This window comes from Rutidosis leptorrhynchoides, chromosome 1 (genome assembly GCF_046630445.1).
Source record: "Rutidosis leptorrhynchoides isolate AG116_Rl617_1_P2 chromosome 1, CSIRO_AGI_Rlap_v1, whole genome shotgun sequence".
Taxonomy (NCBI): domain Eukaryota; kingdom Viridiplantae; phylum Streptophyta; class Magnoliopsida; order Asterales; family Asteraceae; genus Rutidosis; species Rutidosis leptorrhynchoides.
The window spans coordinates 585,208,985-585,224,253 of record NC_092333.1 but is presented as its reverse complement, the minus strand read 5'-3'; the positions used below and the strand labels follow the sequence as shown (position 1 = coordinate 585,224,253).

Below are 15,269 nucleotides of genomic sequence, written 5' to 3'. Positions count from 1 at the left end.
AATAGACACAAGTACGTGAAACTACATTCTATGGTTGAATTATCGAAATCGAATATGCCCCTTTTTATTAAGTCTGGTAATCTAAGAATTAGGGAACAGACACCTTAATTGACGCGAATCCTAAAGATAGATCTATTGGGCCTAAAAAACCCCATCCAAATTACCGGATGCTTTAGTACTTCGAAATTTATATCATATCCGAAGGGTGTCCCAGAATGATGGGGATATTCTTAAATATGCATCTTGTTAATGTCGGTTACCAGGTGTTCACCATATGAATGATTTTTATCTCTATGTATGGGATGTGTATTGAAATATGAAATCTTGTGGTCTATTGTTACGATTTGATATATATAGGTTAAACCTATAACTCACCAACATTTTTGTTGACGTTTAAAGCATGTTTATTCTCAGGTGAATACTAAGAGCTTCCGCTGTTGCATACTAAAATAAGGACAAGATTTGGAGTCCATGTTTGTATGATATTGTGTAAAAACTGCATTCAAGAAACTGATTTCGATGTAACATATTTGTATTGTAAACCATTATGTAATGGTCGTGTGTAAACAGGATATTTTAGATTATCATTATTTGATAATCTACGTAAAGCTTTTTAAACCTTTATTTATGAAATAAAGGTTATGGTTTGTTTTAAAAATGAATGCAGTATTTGAAAAAACGACTCATATAGAGGTCAAAATCTCGCAACGAAATCAATTAATATGGAACGTTTTTAATCAATAAGAACGGGACATTTCAAGTGACTTTGACGTTAGTAACACAGGTTTTGACGGTTAGGGCACTAGGAGTCATTCAGTGTTAAATCTGAGTGTTAAATTTAACACTGGATTTAAACACTAAAGCCAAAACAGTGAAAATGATTCAGTGTTAAATCAATTATCATTTTAGTTTTTTATTGATTATTTAGATTAATTATTATCAAAAAAATTGGCCCAAATAAATGATGAAAGAAAATGAGAAAAAAAAATTGACCCAAATAATACTATAAATAACAATGGCCAAAAAAAAAAAAAAAAAAAAAAAAAAAACCCTAATTAATTCTCCGTACTCTTCATCTTTCTTCCCTACTCTCTTCACCTACCTCTTCTTCTTCTTCATCTCAATACACCTGCAAAAAAAACAGAAAAAGAATGAAAAAAAATTAAAAAATGAAAATAATACGGAGTAAAAGAAGAAAAAACAAGAGAAAAAAATGGAAAAAAAAACAGCGTTATACATGCGACGGTGGGAGGCGACGACGAGTTTTAACGCCGGTTTAACGCCGGCGGGGAGTCGACGGTACCACCGTCCCCACCGTTAAATCCCTTTAACGGCGAAAAAACCTTCGACTCCTAGAGCTCTTAATTGTCCAGTTTCATGTCGGGGGAGGCCAGGTTTATGCTTACCTCTTTCAGTGCACATTCATTTAAAGATGTGTTTAATAAAACAAATGATTAAGTACTTAGCAAATCATAAAGTAATTCAATAGTTATGACTAAAACTTTAATTGTTGTTTTCTTTTAGTCTAAACAAGATTCGGATTGGCACGCGCGATGCAGCGGAGTTTTTTGGGTTGCATACTCGTTAATGTAGCGTTGTGTATTTATGGAATAAAAACGCGTTGTTATGGGTGTGTTCTGTATGAAATATAGCTCGAATATTTAACGTTTTTTAAAAAACGTCCGTTTTGCGTATACTCAGTTGCGTTGTGTTCGTAAAGTTGAGTTGAACAGTGATGACTGAAAAATTTACTCGCGACGAACATGAAGATACGTCCCGTTAAAAATTTGGGTGGTGTTTTTAATTAAATAATAATTTTACGTTTTACCCCTGAGAAATTTACCCCTGAGAAATTTACCCCCGAGAAATTTTATACGTCCTTTAGTGCATACGTAGTATAAAATTTAGAGGTCAGAATCATTTTAATCGTACTTCTTGACTCTCTATCCTCAAGGCCGGTTCCAACAATGTAAATGTTTTGGGCGAAAAGATTGAAAGCCTCTTGGAACTTTTATAAACAACACAAACAACACGCTCTTTCAAAAATTTAAAATCTTAACTATATGAACTTGCATTATACACAAGGGTATATCACATGGTTGATATTAACTGTTTAAAATCAATTTTTACCCATCATAAAATTTCAAATTCATACATGCTTAAAATTTGACTCTATTAACACTTGATGACCTTTGTTTGTGACGTATATGGCTATCGCCCAGTGCCTAACACAGCCTTGCATTATAACCATTAGTATTTTCGTCTTGTCAAAATTTAGAAGTCGGAAACTTGTCAGTTGCACTTCTTGACTCTCTAATCCGTTGTAATTTTCTCTTCTATGTTAAAAAAGTAACTTGTTTAATAATAATTCTGAATGAACACTTCAAATGATGTGAAATTGTTATATTAATATTTTATACGAATATATTATATAGAATCATTAAGTATTTCATAATTGTTCTCAACGAGTGGATTTACCCCGCGCTTCACCAATGTTTCTTGTGGTAATTCTTATAGTTCAACATGGAAAGAAATCATCAAAACAGGAAGCGATATTGAAGATTTAGGACTGAGCTTTAAAAACTCCTTTGTAAAAAAAATAGGAGATGGTGCGGCAACTTCGTTTTGGAATGACTTGTGGATCGGCGACACGGTGCTGAAAAATAAGTTCAAAAGACTAGCAAGGCTTGAGGAGAACCTACAAGTGACAGTTAAAGATCGGGTGAAACAAAACGGCTCCAAGTGCATTGGTAATTGGTCATGGACGAGGCAACCCACTGGTAGAGCTAATGGAGAGTTAACTGAATTAGCCAGACTGGTGGAATCAGCTTCTATTCAGCCCCACAAAGACGATGGGTGGATTTGGTCATTAAGCAGCAATGGGTACTTCACGACAGGTTGTTTATCGGATCTCATTAACTTGAAAATATTACATGCGGGTCAGAATAATAGAGAGACTTTGAGGAACAATCTTGTCCCGAAAAAAATTGAAGTGTTTTCATGGAGAGCAAGGAAAAAGCGTATCCCGGTTTTGGTCGAGTTGGACAAGAGAGGGATTGATCTAAACTCAGTTCGTTGTCCGCTTTGTGACGACGATATTGAATCGGTCAATCACTCCCTCATCCTATGCAAGCAAGTGAGTGGAATTTGGCGTAAAGTCTTTGAATGGTGGGGACTCAACGGGCTCCCGTCGGTGCAAATTGAGGAGTTACTAAGTAATACGAATCCAGGAAGCTCAGATATCGGCAAAAGCATTTGGCAAGCGGTTACATGGTCGTGTTGTTATTTGATTTGGAAAAACCGGAACCAAAAGGTGTTTTCAAATAAGTGTTGGAATATCCCGGTTGCCCTAAACGAGATTCAAGTAAAAAGCTTTGAGTGGATTGCGAAAAGATGTAAGAAAAAATCAATCGACTGGCATACTTGGCTACATAATCCGCATACTTTTCTTTCTTAAGTTTAGTTGTATCGCGTATGTAGATCGAGTTGCTATCTTGGCATCTCTTCGTGTTTCCTTATTTTGTATGTAAGCATGTAGATCGAGCATGTACTGATGCCATTAGGCTACTGTATTCTTGTGTTGGTGATCAATAAAATCATATTTTGCTTTTCAAAAAAAAAAATAGGCGTTCTTACGCGGGTTTCAATGTTTACCGGTCACAATGTTTTGACGGTGACATAAATACACCGGCATTTCTTATGAATATAAGAGTTATGTCCTGTTTGTTCACGGAATCAATTGCATTTTGGCAGAATTGAAATTTAATTTAGACACCGTCACTTTCATCGAATTTGAACTGAACATGTATAGAAAAAAGGATATTAATTGAATATTTCAACTCCATCATAGGGAAATGTACTCTTTTGGTGTCCTTTTCAAAGTCACTTCTATTTTTGATATTATTTTAATTTTTAATTTTAATTATTAATATTATACTGTATATTTTAAAAAGTAGTAATATATAACAAAAAAAAAAAAAAAAAAAAATTAAGGTTCCATTAATTACTTATCATTAATAAAAAGTTACAATATTTGTTCACTTCTTGATGGCGAATTTTGTATTTACTATATTACATAGTATAAAGAATGAAAAAATAGAAAACAACTTGGAAGGTGATTCTCACACACTACTTTTTGATCAATGTACACTTTTATTCTATAAAATTACAATTATGCCCCAAGAAAGTTGAACTTATATTATTATTATAAGTATAATTAAGGATAAAATAGGCAATTAGGTGTACATGGATCAAAAAGTAGTGTGTGAAGATCACCTCCCAAACAACTTTGGTAATCTCAAAAGACTACCAATTGTTTCCACAAAACTCACTTTATCATCTTACATCTCATGATCTTATATGTGTTTGCGTTTTCTTTTATTTTTTGTAAACGAAACAAATTATGGTCTATATCCATACATTCTCTTTATCTATTTTCTAGCTTTTCTTCATCACCTTGCAAGTGTCACCATCGCAGCCACTGTAACAACCCTACTTTTGCCGTTAACTTTCTGTTAATTATATAACAACTGTTACTTGACTCTAATGCCGGTTAGATAACATTTCTATGTTATTATTTAGTTATAAATATTATTTGTAATATTTATTTGAGGACTATAACGGTGATAAGAATTTCTATTCTTAAACTTAACGACGGTTACCTAAATTCTATAATGTGCTAAGTTATTATAAGTCTCAAAATTTTTGAAAGGTTTTATGAAGTCATTCACTCCTTTAGACTATTCCGACGATCCACGAACATTATTACGTGTATATATATATATATATATATATATATATATATATATATATATATATATATATATATATATATATATATATATAACTTGAAACAATAAGAATTAAGTATCTCAAGAACTATATTAGCAATGTATTATACATACATTTTCATATTACAAACTTGGTAGTTTTCAAACAAGATTTATATTAGATATTTTATGACGTAATAATAGTTACTGTAAAAACATATTTATATATACATATATTGTATTATGAATATAAATACATACTTAAAAGCCTTGAATACATCAAAAATATGGATAGCTCAAATAATAATAATAATAATAATAATAATAATAATAATAATAATAATAATAATAATAATAATAATAATAATAATAATAATAATAATAATAATAATAATAATAATAAATAGCTACAAATCAAAATATGGATAGCTCTACCATTGTACCAAAACATGCTGTCAATCTCTTATACGGATATGATGCTAGCGACTAATTTTTGTCAGCAAATGAAATCAGAGCTCAACTTTTCTTATCATCTTCTCAACGTCGTCATGAGAGAACAATTGTTCCCTCCGAGCAATTGCTATACTTCTTTTGTTATTACTATTGGATAACAACTCAGCCGAGACATATAAAATACCATCCGCATCTATGTCAAAGCAAACCTTAACCTTTTCTTTACCTGCAGGAGCTGGCGGTATACCGTGAAGAGAGAATTCATCAAGTAAGATGTTATCCATGTAGTTGCTACTCTCGCCCTGATACACTCCAATATGTATCGCCTTTTGGTTATCTTTTGAGGTAATATATATGTGCTCCTTGAATGTTGGTATTGGGGTGTTCCTCGGGATAAGAACACTCATTATTCCACCTTCGAGGTCGGTGCCAAGCGACAAAGGGGTAACATCTAAAAGTACCAAATCCCTCACAACTTTATTTCCATAACCACTTAGGTTTGCAGCCAAAACTGCTGCACCATAGGCCACCGCTTCATCCGGATTAATGCTCTTACAAAGTGGTTTTTCATCAAAAAATTTCATCAACATGTTTTGTACCTTGGGAATACGAGTCGACCCACCGACAAGGACTATATCATCAACATTATTTTTGTGCATATTCCCATCACTCAAACAATTCTTAACATGCTCAATGCACTTCTTGAAGAATCCAGCATTTAGCTCCTCAAACTTTGCTCGTGTAATTTTCATTGAAAAATCGGCTCCGTCGTACAAGGAATCAATTTCAATCGACGTCCCAGCTGTTGAGGATAGATCCCTTTTTGCTTTCTCACATGCTACTTTCAATCTCCCCATTGCTCTTGCATTTTTACCAATATCTTTGTTTTGTTTTTTCTTAAATTCTTGTACACAGTAATTAACCATAGCTTTATCAAAATCCTCTCCACCCAAATGAGTGTCACCACCTACCGCTTTAACTTTAATATTTCCCTCTTTACAGATAGTTAGAAGGGACACATCAAATGTCCCACCACCCAAATCGAATACTAGCACATTCTTCTCTTTCGGGCGGTTTTTATCAGCACTTTTGTCTAGACCATAGGCAATTGCAGCTGCTGTAGGCTCACTAATCAATCGCAAAACGTTGAGTCCAGCGAGCGTACCAGCATCCTTTGTTGCTTGTCGTTGCTTGTCACTGAAATACGCAGGGACAGTGATGACGGCATTTGTGACGAGTGCTCCAAGGAATGCTTCAGCAGCCATTTTCAAATTCTTTAGAATCAATGAAGAAATTTCTTCAGCTGAAAATTCCTTGTTTATGCCACGGTGTTCAAGGAGGATCATTGGCTTATCGTCGCATCCTTTGACTACCTTAAAAGGCAATGATTTGATTTCCTCCTGCACTTGGCTATCACAGAATCTACCTCCGATCAATCGCTTAACATCTGAAATGACCAAAGATGATTGGTAACATACTTCCATGGCATAACAGGTTGAATAATTAATTAAAGAAATAAAACTTTGATTTTTATAGAATATATGCAAATTGGTGATCTAGTCACTTACCGTAAACTGTGTTCGTAGGGTTCCTGGTGATTTGATTTTTGGCACCCTCCCCAACTAAAAGTTCAGATTCTGTACAAGCTATACATGATGGAGTAGTTTTGTTACCCTGTTCGTTACAAAAGATCTCAACACGTTCGTGTTGATCAAACCAGGCAGCAACACATGAGTATGTAGTTCCCAGATCAATACCAATGGCTATAGGTTTAACTTTACTAGTCATCTCGTGATATACGTTTCTGTAGACACAAAATAAAATTGAAACAAATACAGGTTTTTAAACACTTTACATAGAGAATCAATACTTACGACCAACTAGTAAATATTCATAGAGAATCAATACTTACGAGCAACTAGTAAATATTCATAGAGAATCAATACTTACGTCTTAAAATGGTTTTCACTTTACATAGAGAATCAATACTTACGACCAACTAGTAAATTATATATATATATATATATATATATATATATATATATATATATATATATATATATATATATATATATCAATTAGACATATACTTTTATTGTTCATGGCATTTTTTTAATGCTTAAATTACCATTTGTTCTACTTAATAAATACGAGTTTTTAGGTTTTTAATTAGATGTGTTGTCCACCGTAGATGGTTAGCACCTTTGACTCTTAACCGGCACATTCAGAGTTTGAATCTCTAAGGAGTTTTTTGATTTTTGTTTTCCTCCGCCTTTGTTTACTTCATTGAGTGTCAAATGGGAAGGACTACATAATTCAAATTTTGGCTTAGAATTAAATTTTTTTTAATTGTAATGGGCTGGACTACATAATGCAAATTTTGAGCTTAGAAGTCCAAAAAAGTAAAAAAAAAAAAAAATTATACCTACTACCTACCAACGTATTTAAATTATAACGAGAGATTTGAGTGAGCCATGTGAGGTGGATGCCATTGAAGAGATGAGCAGAAGAAGACATAATAAGCGAAGATGGAGGGAGGTTAAATTAGGGTTTTGTGAATTAAAATTGGGGTTTTGGTTTTGCATGAGGACCGTTTTGTGTCACTTTCCAAGACAAAATACAGAAGAGAAAGAGAGAGTTTTCACACTATTTCAAGTGTGATTTAAGTGTTGTTGTATAAATCTAGATACTCGTAACATTCTATATATATTCAATGGCTAAAATCGCCAGAACCTTGTGGGAGTGTTGGTGGGAAATAAAAATGGCGGTGAAGGTGAAGTGAAGAGTCTGGAAGATCGTGTGAAATGATATAGGCAGAGGTGAAATGGCTAAAATGCCCAAATTACTATTCATATAGTTGTGAAATGATATAGGCAGAGGTGAAATGGCTAAAATGCCCAAATTACTAGTCATATAGTTGGCTGTTATACTTATTTAGAATTAGAATTAGAATTAAAATTAGAATTAGAATACACCAATCAACGTATTTATTTTAATTATATATATATTTGCTTTTTTTTAACTTATGAAACAAAACTCTCTTATTTCTTTATTTAAAACTAGTTCTATGAACCCGTGCGTTGTACGACATTTATATAAATTAGTAGTCGATAACGTGAATATTGATACTTCTCAAATGTATAATACAATTACAATAAAAAAAATCTTTTATTACTGATAACATTTGTATCGAAAACATTAGTGTTGAATACTAACGCATAGATTGTGAGGCCGTCCGTTTGAATCATTTTAACTTCAATTAACAAATAATCTATAAAACACCTAACATGAACCCCTAAAAAGTTGTTTTAACTACGATCTTTAAGAATAATATTTTTATGTACATCTCTAATTGTATATGTTTTTAGTACAAACTAATTCCATTATATTACAATTTCAAACGAAGCAAAGCAGACATGGATCTATATATATATATATATATATATATATATATATATATATATATATATATATATACTCATAAGAAGGCCTATTTGTTTACTGTTCACGTTTGTCGTCTTTCACCCAGCTATATGATAAAAACATTTTTAATTCATTCAAAAGTCAAGGTTCGAAACTACCCATTCATGAAAAACATTATGTTCATCTTTTGTCTTATATGTTCTTCTACAGAAATATCCTTATCTGACTTCTTGTTCACACCATAGCCTCACCTCAATCAAACGTGTGGCTTTTAACGATTCATCACTCATCTCCATTCATCCTTATCTTAAATAAATAAACTTTCTACACCAAACAAAATTACATATATCACCGGTAGGTTGAAACCTCCTCATCTTTATCTATTTGTGACTGTAAACTCAAAAATGATCGTAGGTATGTGTATTTTTTCCCCTTTTGTACCTTTCTTCTATTCAACATCTATAAATCTTGTTTTCTTTTGTCATCTTACAAATAGCAGATGTTGGGTGTTTGGATTTTGGTCGTACTCCGGCATAAAGTTGGTAACTTTAATTTCATATTGTCTTGTTAATTTGGGTATCTTTATGTTTCAGGGTGTATTAACTAAGTCAGTTATGTGTTCTGTTTATCATCTCCTTTGCATACATATTGTCAATTACATAAAATTCGAATTTGGTTTTTGATGCGGTGTTTTTTGATTTGGGATTACAAGCTTATGATGTATTAAATTTTTTGTTTTAGAAGCGATTTCTAATTCTAATTTTTTTTTAGATTCCATCGTTAAGACTACAGAAAAGAAAATGGCTCTAGGTCATATTTCATTATTTTATTGATATTGATTCATACCAGGTTAGTTTATGCAAAACCAAAATCCCTGCTATTTAGTTTGTTTGTATTTTAAGAGTCATGCTATTTAACCAATGCCCCTCATGGTCTTACTACGATGACCGATGGTTTAACCTCTATTGAATTATGGCATCATGAATAGAAATAATTGTTATATCCAAGCTGACTCACAATTAGATTAGTTCATGACCATTCTTTCTTTCAAATCAAATGGTTTAGAAAAGTTGTACAGTTCATGTGTTATGGTGAACAATTGAGAAGCACAATTGAGATGACCTCTTCATCGAAATCACAAGCAACACATGATTATTCTTCTCAAGTAGCTGGTGAACATGTTAAGTAGCCGGATACAGGTAGTATTCGCGGAGCAGAATCAATGGTTTCAGAAAGTGGTTCTATAAACTACGAGGTGTTTTTTCAATCCCCTTATGTTGTTTTATTGTGAATTGTGATCTGTAATGAAATTAATTTGTGTGATAGGAAGGAATAGCACGGAGGTCTCTCTTCATGTCTTTGAGGGTATATATATAGAGCTACCCTCACCCAAAAGATTACTATTAGTCTTGCTAATAGAGGATAGCCTCTTAAAAAGTGTTCTCATAATTAGTCCAGTCCACCACTATCACCCCATACTCTCAGTTTACTTCTTGATCGAAGCAGCATACTTGAAGTGGAAGTTGTTGCAGATTCTCATGAGGTATACAGGTATTAATTTTACTCCATCCTAAGTTCCTGTAGCTCCTCAGCCATTGACCCATTGCAGAACGTATTCCTCTCCAAAGTCAAGATCTTGAAGGCCCCTAATCTTAATTTGACGAAGAAAGCATTAGTTTAATATTCTTTAGTATGTTTTCAGTCTATTTATAAAGTTACTTTGGCATGATCAAAACAGGTGTTGTCAACTTGTTAAATTGCAATCTGGCCGTGCATATGCACAGCATGAAGCTCACTAGTATATGTTAAAATTAATTCTTGTTGCAATCTTATCTTTATTTCCCTTCTTATTTTATTATTTTGTATTTGTAGGTTGGTGTCCTTAGTTGAATAAAGCAAAGTTTGTTGCTATTTTGGATGCTAAAGTTTGTGCTAGGGTTGCTGAGATGATGTTTCTTCAAGGGGCAATGTGAAAGTTTGGATGTGCATATATCCACGCCTTTTAGGCTGCTTCAGACACAATTCTACTACATCTTCCATTCACTTTTTTATTCTCAAATCAATGGTGTGATTTTTTACTTCTTTCTTTTGTGAGTTTAGATCTTTCTTTTGTGAGTTTAGATCTTCACATCAGTTTGATTTAGTGATCTTGTGAGTGTTTAATCATCGTGACTGTTCTTCCTTCTTCATTCGGTTGTATACACCTTATTTTAATTTATTACCTTTTTCTTCATTTGATCAAGTTTGTGGCTGTATGCTAGTGATTTTGTGTAAATCGTACAGTATATATATATATATATATATATATATATATATATATATATATATATATATATATATATAGTGGTAGGATCAAGAGGGAAATAACCATTCGGGGAGAAGCGGGGGAAGCAAAAACTTTTTTTTTTTTCGTTTTTTGAAAAAACTTTGTTCACGAACATTATAGATGAGATGAAAATATGAACATTTAGTAGAGACACTTTGTGATAAATGTTTTTATTTTGGCGGGAAAACGCTCGAAGAAGTAATATATAACAATTATCGTGTTTTTCGAGCGTATTTTGAGGTTTTAGCTATTGGGGTTTAGATATTAGGGTTTAGATATTAGGGTTTATAGGGTTTAGATATTAGGGTTTAGAAATTTAGGGTTTAGGGTTTAGATTGAATTTTTAACACGAACGGTTTAGAGTTTAGGGTTTAGGGTTTGGTGTTTTGGGTTTATTCCATAAACCTAAAACACCAAACCCTAAACTCTAAACCGGGCTAAATTTTACTTCACAAAACATGAAGAAGAAAAAAAACGTTCATATTCTTCACGAACAATATTATCTTGAATGTTATTTTTGTCGATCGTTTTTCCGCCTAAATAATAACATTCATCACGAGGTGTCTCTTCTAAATGTTCATATTTTCGTGTGATCTTGATGCCGGAAAAAAAAAATAAAAAAAAAACGAAAAAGTAAGAAAAATTTGTTTTCCCCCGCTTCCCCCCGATTGGTTACTTCCCCATTGATCCTGCCCCTATATATATATATATATATATATATATATATATATATATATATATATATATATATATATATATATATATATATATATATATATATATATATATATATATATATATATATATATATATATATATATATATATATATATATGGATTATCAAATAACTATTTTAACTTCAATTGATAACATGAGCCCGTGCATTTATATAATATTTTACAAAATTATATTAACGTAATTTGTTAAATTTATGCACGAACTGCAAATTAATTTTATATTATATAAAATATCATTCATAAATAATAGTGATGTTAAAGCGAAGGGGTACAAAATAGTTATATTTTTACTAGGAAATACTATTAAATACGATACAATTTTACACAAGTTATTTTTTTATTTATAGAGTGGATATACCTAAACCTTGCTACAACACTTATAGGCAGTGTACCTAATCGTACAGTAGTGTAGTTTTTAGGAAGTCCGGTTCGTTCCACAGGGATCTTAGCCAAGTTTAACGCTATATTTTTAAAAACTATATTTGTAAAAATATAAATATATATATATAAGTAGTATTATTATTATAAAAAGGGGGTTTTTACCGTTTAATAACTGGTTTGTCGATTTTAAAACTTAAGTCGCAGTTAAAACCTAATGTAAAATATTAAATATATAAAAGACTTAATTTAAAGTGTAAAATAAATAACGATAATGAAATTGCGATAAATAGGTGTGATAAAATAAAATTGCGATAATTAAAAAAATACGATAAAAAAGTGCAATTAAATAAAATGACAGTAAATAAAATGCGACAATTAAAAGTGCAATTAAATATGAAATAAAGGAATTATGCTTTTTTAAACTTTCGTAATCGTGTTGATTTTAGTTTATTACCATAGGTTAATTGTCCCTTATCCTGGATTATTCAATATGTCCGTCTGGTTTTTGTCCATAACAGTCCATCAGTCATAAATATAAAGTGCGAGTGTCCTCGTCAAATTATCCTTATATCCGAAGTCAAATATTCCAACTAATTGTGGACTTAAACTATAATTACACCAATTTTCCTTGTATATAATTCACTTCTGTTTTAATAAGTCCATAGACTATTAATTCATTCCCGTGTCCGGTTAAATGAACGATTATTAGTACTTATAAATATCCCGCCCATCGTGTCCGATCGAGTGTATATGATTATTTATAGGTACGTCCAATTGTAAATCTTTATATTAAATTAACAAACTATCATTTAATTAAACAAATATAAAGCCCATTAATAACCCATAGTCTAATTTCCACAAGTGTCGTTCTTTTGTCCAAACTCCAATTATGGTACAAAGCCCAATTACCCTGTCTTTAATATTTAGCCCAACATCACGATTACTTCGGCTTAAATAAGTATAATAATAACTTACCTACGAGACATTAATTTAAAAAGGTTGAACATAACTTATAATGATTAATAATAGTGTAGCGTTACACGGACAGAATTTCGACTTACACCCTTACAACATTCGCTAACATACCCTTATTATTATTAAAATTAAAATTAAAATTAAAATTAAAATTAAAATTAAAATTAAAATTAAAATTATAATATATATATATATATATATATATATATATATATATATATATATATATATATATATATATATATATATATATATATATATATATATATATATATATATATAAATACGTTGAGAGATGAAGAAAGAAAAAGATGTGTTAAGTTCAACCAAAAACTGCGAAATTTATAGGATGTCACGTGATACTGTTCACCATGCGATCGCATGGGTTTTTCACTTCCAGGCCATGCGATCGCATGACCTTTTTTTTCAGCTCAGGTACTCTTGGCTACTAGCTTGCCGACACTTATAAATATAAATATAATATATATAATTTTTATATAATTATATTTATATTATATTATATTTATATGCATAGTTGACTTGTAATTTTATCTCCGTTGCGTCGCGCGTTGAGAGTTAACTTTGGTCCCGGTTCCGGATTTTCGAACGTCCTTTCGTACAATTTAATATCTTGTATTTTGTGTTTCGCGGCTTGTACTCTTGTAATTTTGAGACGTTTCTCACCAATAATTTGAACCACTTTGATTGTACTTTGTACTTTTTATCTTTTTGATCGTTTGCGTCTTCAAATCGTCAAATCTGTCTTTTGTCTTCACCTTTTATTATTTAAACGGATATGTAAACACATTAGAAACTTATTAATTTGTACAGTATTATAATACTTTATGCAGTAACTAGATAATATTAACAACATGAAGCATAACTGTTAAATAATATGTTGGTGATTTTAGTGTTATCAACAATCATTTTAGTTAATTGAGATTTACTAGAAAGCAAAGGCTTATCGAATTAAGCTCAATGACGAGTTTGGAGAGTGCAGAGTGCACGCTCCTTCGAGTTAATTCAATAAGGTCTTGAAAATTACATCTTTTGATGAAAGGTAACCATGAATGGTTATATCATTTCATGAAGAGTGATGTCATTTTCTAAAAGGTGTAAACGAAGAGTTGCATCTTTTAGTTGAAAGGTTGCATATTTACATTGAAGGGTTACATCCTTTCGTCGCACCTTTTCACCTCTTATATATAGAGGACTTTGCTTTCATTCTAAAAAATGGAAAACATACACATACTCTCTTACAATTTGATCAGTGATTTTGTTGCCAAAAACACTGATTACATTCTTGTCTTATCCCTGTAAAGATTTCGTGCAACCGAGGAAATTGTAGGGTCGAAATACTTTATAGAGAAAGTGAACACACGATTCAAGAACGAATCCGGCAGTCAATTCATACCCGATTTCTAACAAATCTATAAAGTATCTTTCGAATGGATTAATCTTGGATGAACCGTGGAAAATACAAGGGATAAGTTGTTGAAAAATATTCACGGAATATTTTTTATGAAAGTGATATGTGAATTTGATTATAAAGGCATTCAAGAAATTTTGTTTAATAAAAGGAACAACAACTGATCAGTTCTATAAATTGTTACGGTTGGACCAAGATTTTTCAATACTTTGGTACATGGTTCTGTATGTCATTGTAATAATTTAATTGGTGCTTGGTTGGGATCGGTTCCTTTGGTGACTGATTTTATTAATGGGAAATTTACATTTGTGTACATCTACTGCAAAAGCAAGCGACCCCCGACGATTGTTTGGTGAAGATATAAACGGTGGAATAATCAACACACAAGTACACAATTTCTTATCTTTTAATTTTATTGTTATGCATATATAAGGATAAGGATTAATATCATATCATGAAATATATATGTTAATATAATTAACATGTAATCTAACATGGTATGAATATCTTCTAGTTTGATCATGGTAATTCTAATAATGATACATGTGACTGGATGCATGGTTTTATTATATGGAATTAACTGAATAAAATGGGCATGAAAAAGGATATGTGTTAATAAATTTAGAATCACAGGAAGTCCTAAAATAGAAAGGGATTAAATGGGTGCATGACACTCATGTGGAGAGTGTAATATATTATAATCATGTTTATAATAATACATGGATCAAAAAGTATAATTAAGGATAAAATAGGTAATTAGGTGTACATGGATCAA

At 31.5% G+C, this 15,269-nt stretch overlaps 2 protein-coding genes and 1 long non-coding RNA gene across 5 annotated transcripts; 2 read left to right on the top strand and 1 right to left on the bottom strand.

The window, feature by feature from the left end:
* The first annotated feature begins 1,213 nt into the window (after positions 1-1,213).
* LOC139846444 (uncharacterized) lies at positions 1,214-3,457 on the top strand. Its single transcript, XM_071835957.1, has 2 exons — positions 1,214-1,299; positions 2,518-3,457. Exons 1-2 carry the CDS (start codon positions 1,214-1,216, stop codon positions 3,455-3,457), a joined length of 1,026 nt encoding a protein of 341 aa, XP_071692058.1.
* Positions 3,458-5,244: 1,787 nt separating this feature from the next.
* On the bottom strand, positions 5,245-7,010 carry LOC139846428 (heat shock 70 kDa protein 3-like). Its single transcript, XM_071835956.1, has 2 exons — positions 6,791-7,010; positions 5,245-6,669 (listed from the first exon to the last, which is right to left on the bottom strand). Exons 1-2 carry the CDS (start codon positions 7,008-7,010, stop codon positions 5,279-5,281), a joined length of 1,611 nt encoding a protein of 536 aa, XP_071692057.1. The 3' UTR covers positions 5,245-5,278.
* Positions 7,011-8,946: 1,936 nt separating this feature from the next.
* Positions 8,947-10,393, top strand: LOC139882968 (uncharacterized). 3 transcript variants are annotated; one of them, XR_011771826.1, is made up of 3 exons: positions 8,947-9,059; positions 9,145-9,900; positions 9,972-10,393. It is a non-coding gene; the product is annotated as an uncharacterized lncRNA (long non-coding RNA). The 3 variants fall into 3 exon arrangements; XR_011771827.1 differs by having other exon boundaries at positions 9,027-9,059; positions 9,142-9,900; XR_011771825.1 differs by lacking the exon at positions 8,947-9,059 and having other exon boundaries at positions 9,066-9,900.
* The last annotated feature ends 4,876 nt before the right edge of the window (positions 10,394-15,269 follow it).

Coding starts and splice junctions, on each gene's coding strand:
- LOC139846428 (XM_071835956.1), bottom strand. CDS start 7,010: ATGACTAGTAAAGTTAAACCTATAGCCATTGGTATTGATCTGGGAACT. Junction 6,670..6,790: donor CCCTACGAACACAGTTTACG/GTAAGTGACTAG, acceptor TGGTCATTTCAG/ATGTTAAGCGATTGATCGGA.
- LOC139846444 (XM_071835957.1), top strand. CDS start 1,214: ATGGAAAAAAAAACAGCGTTATACATGCGACGGTGGGAGGCGACGACG. Junction 1,300..2,517: donor ACGCCGGCGGGGAGTCGACG/GTACCACCGTCC, acceptor TAATTCTTATAG/TTCAACATGGAAAGAAATCA.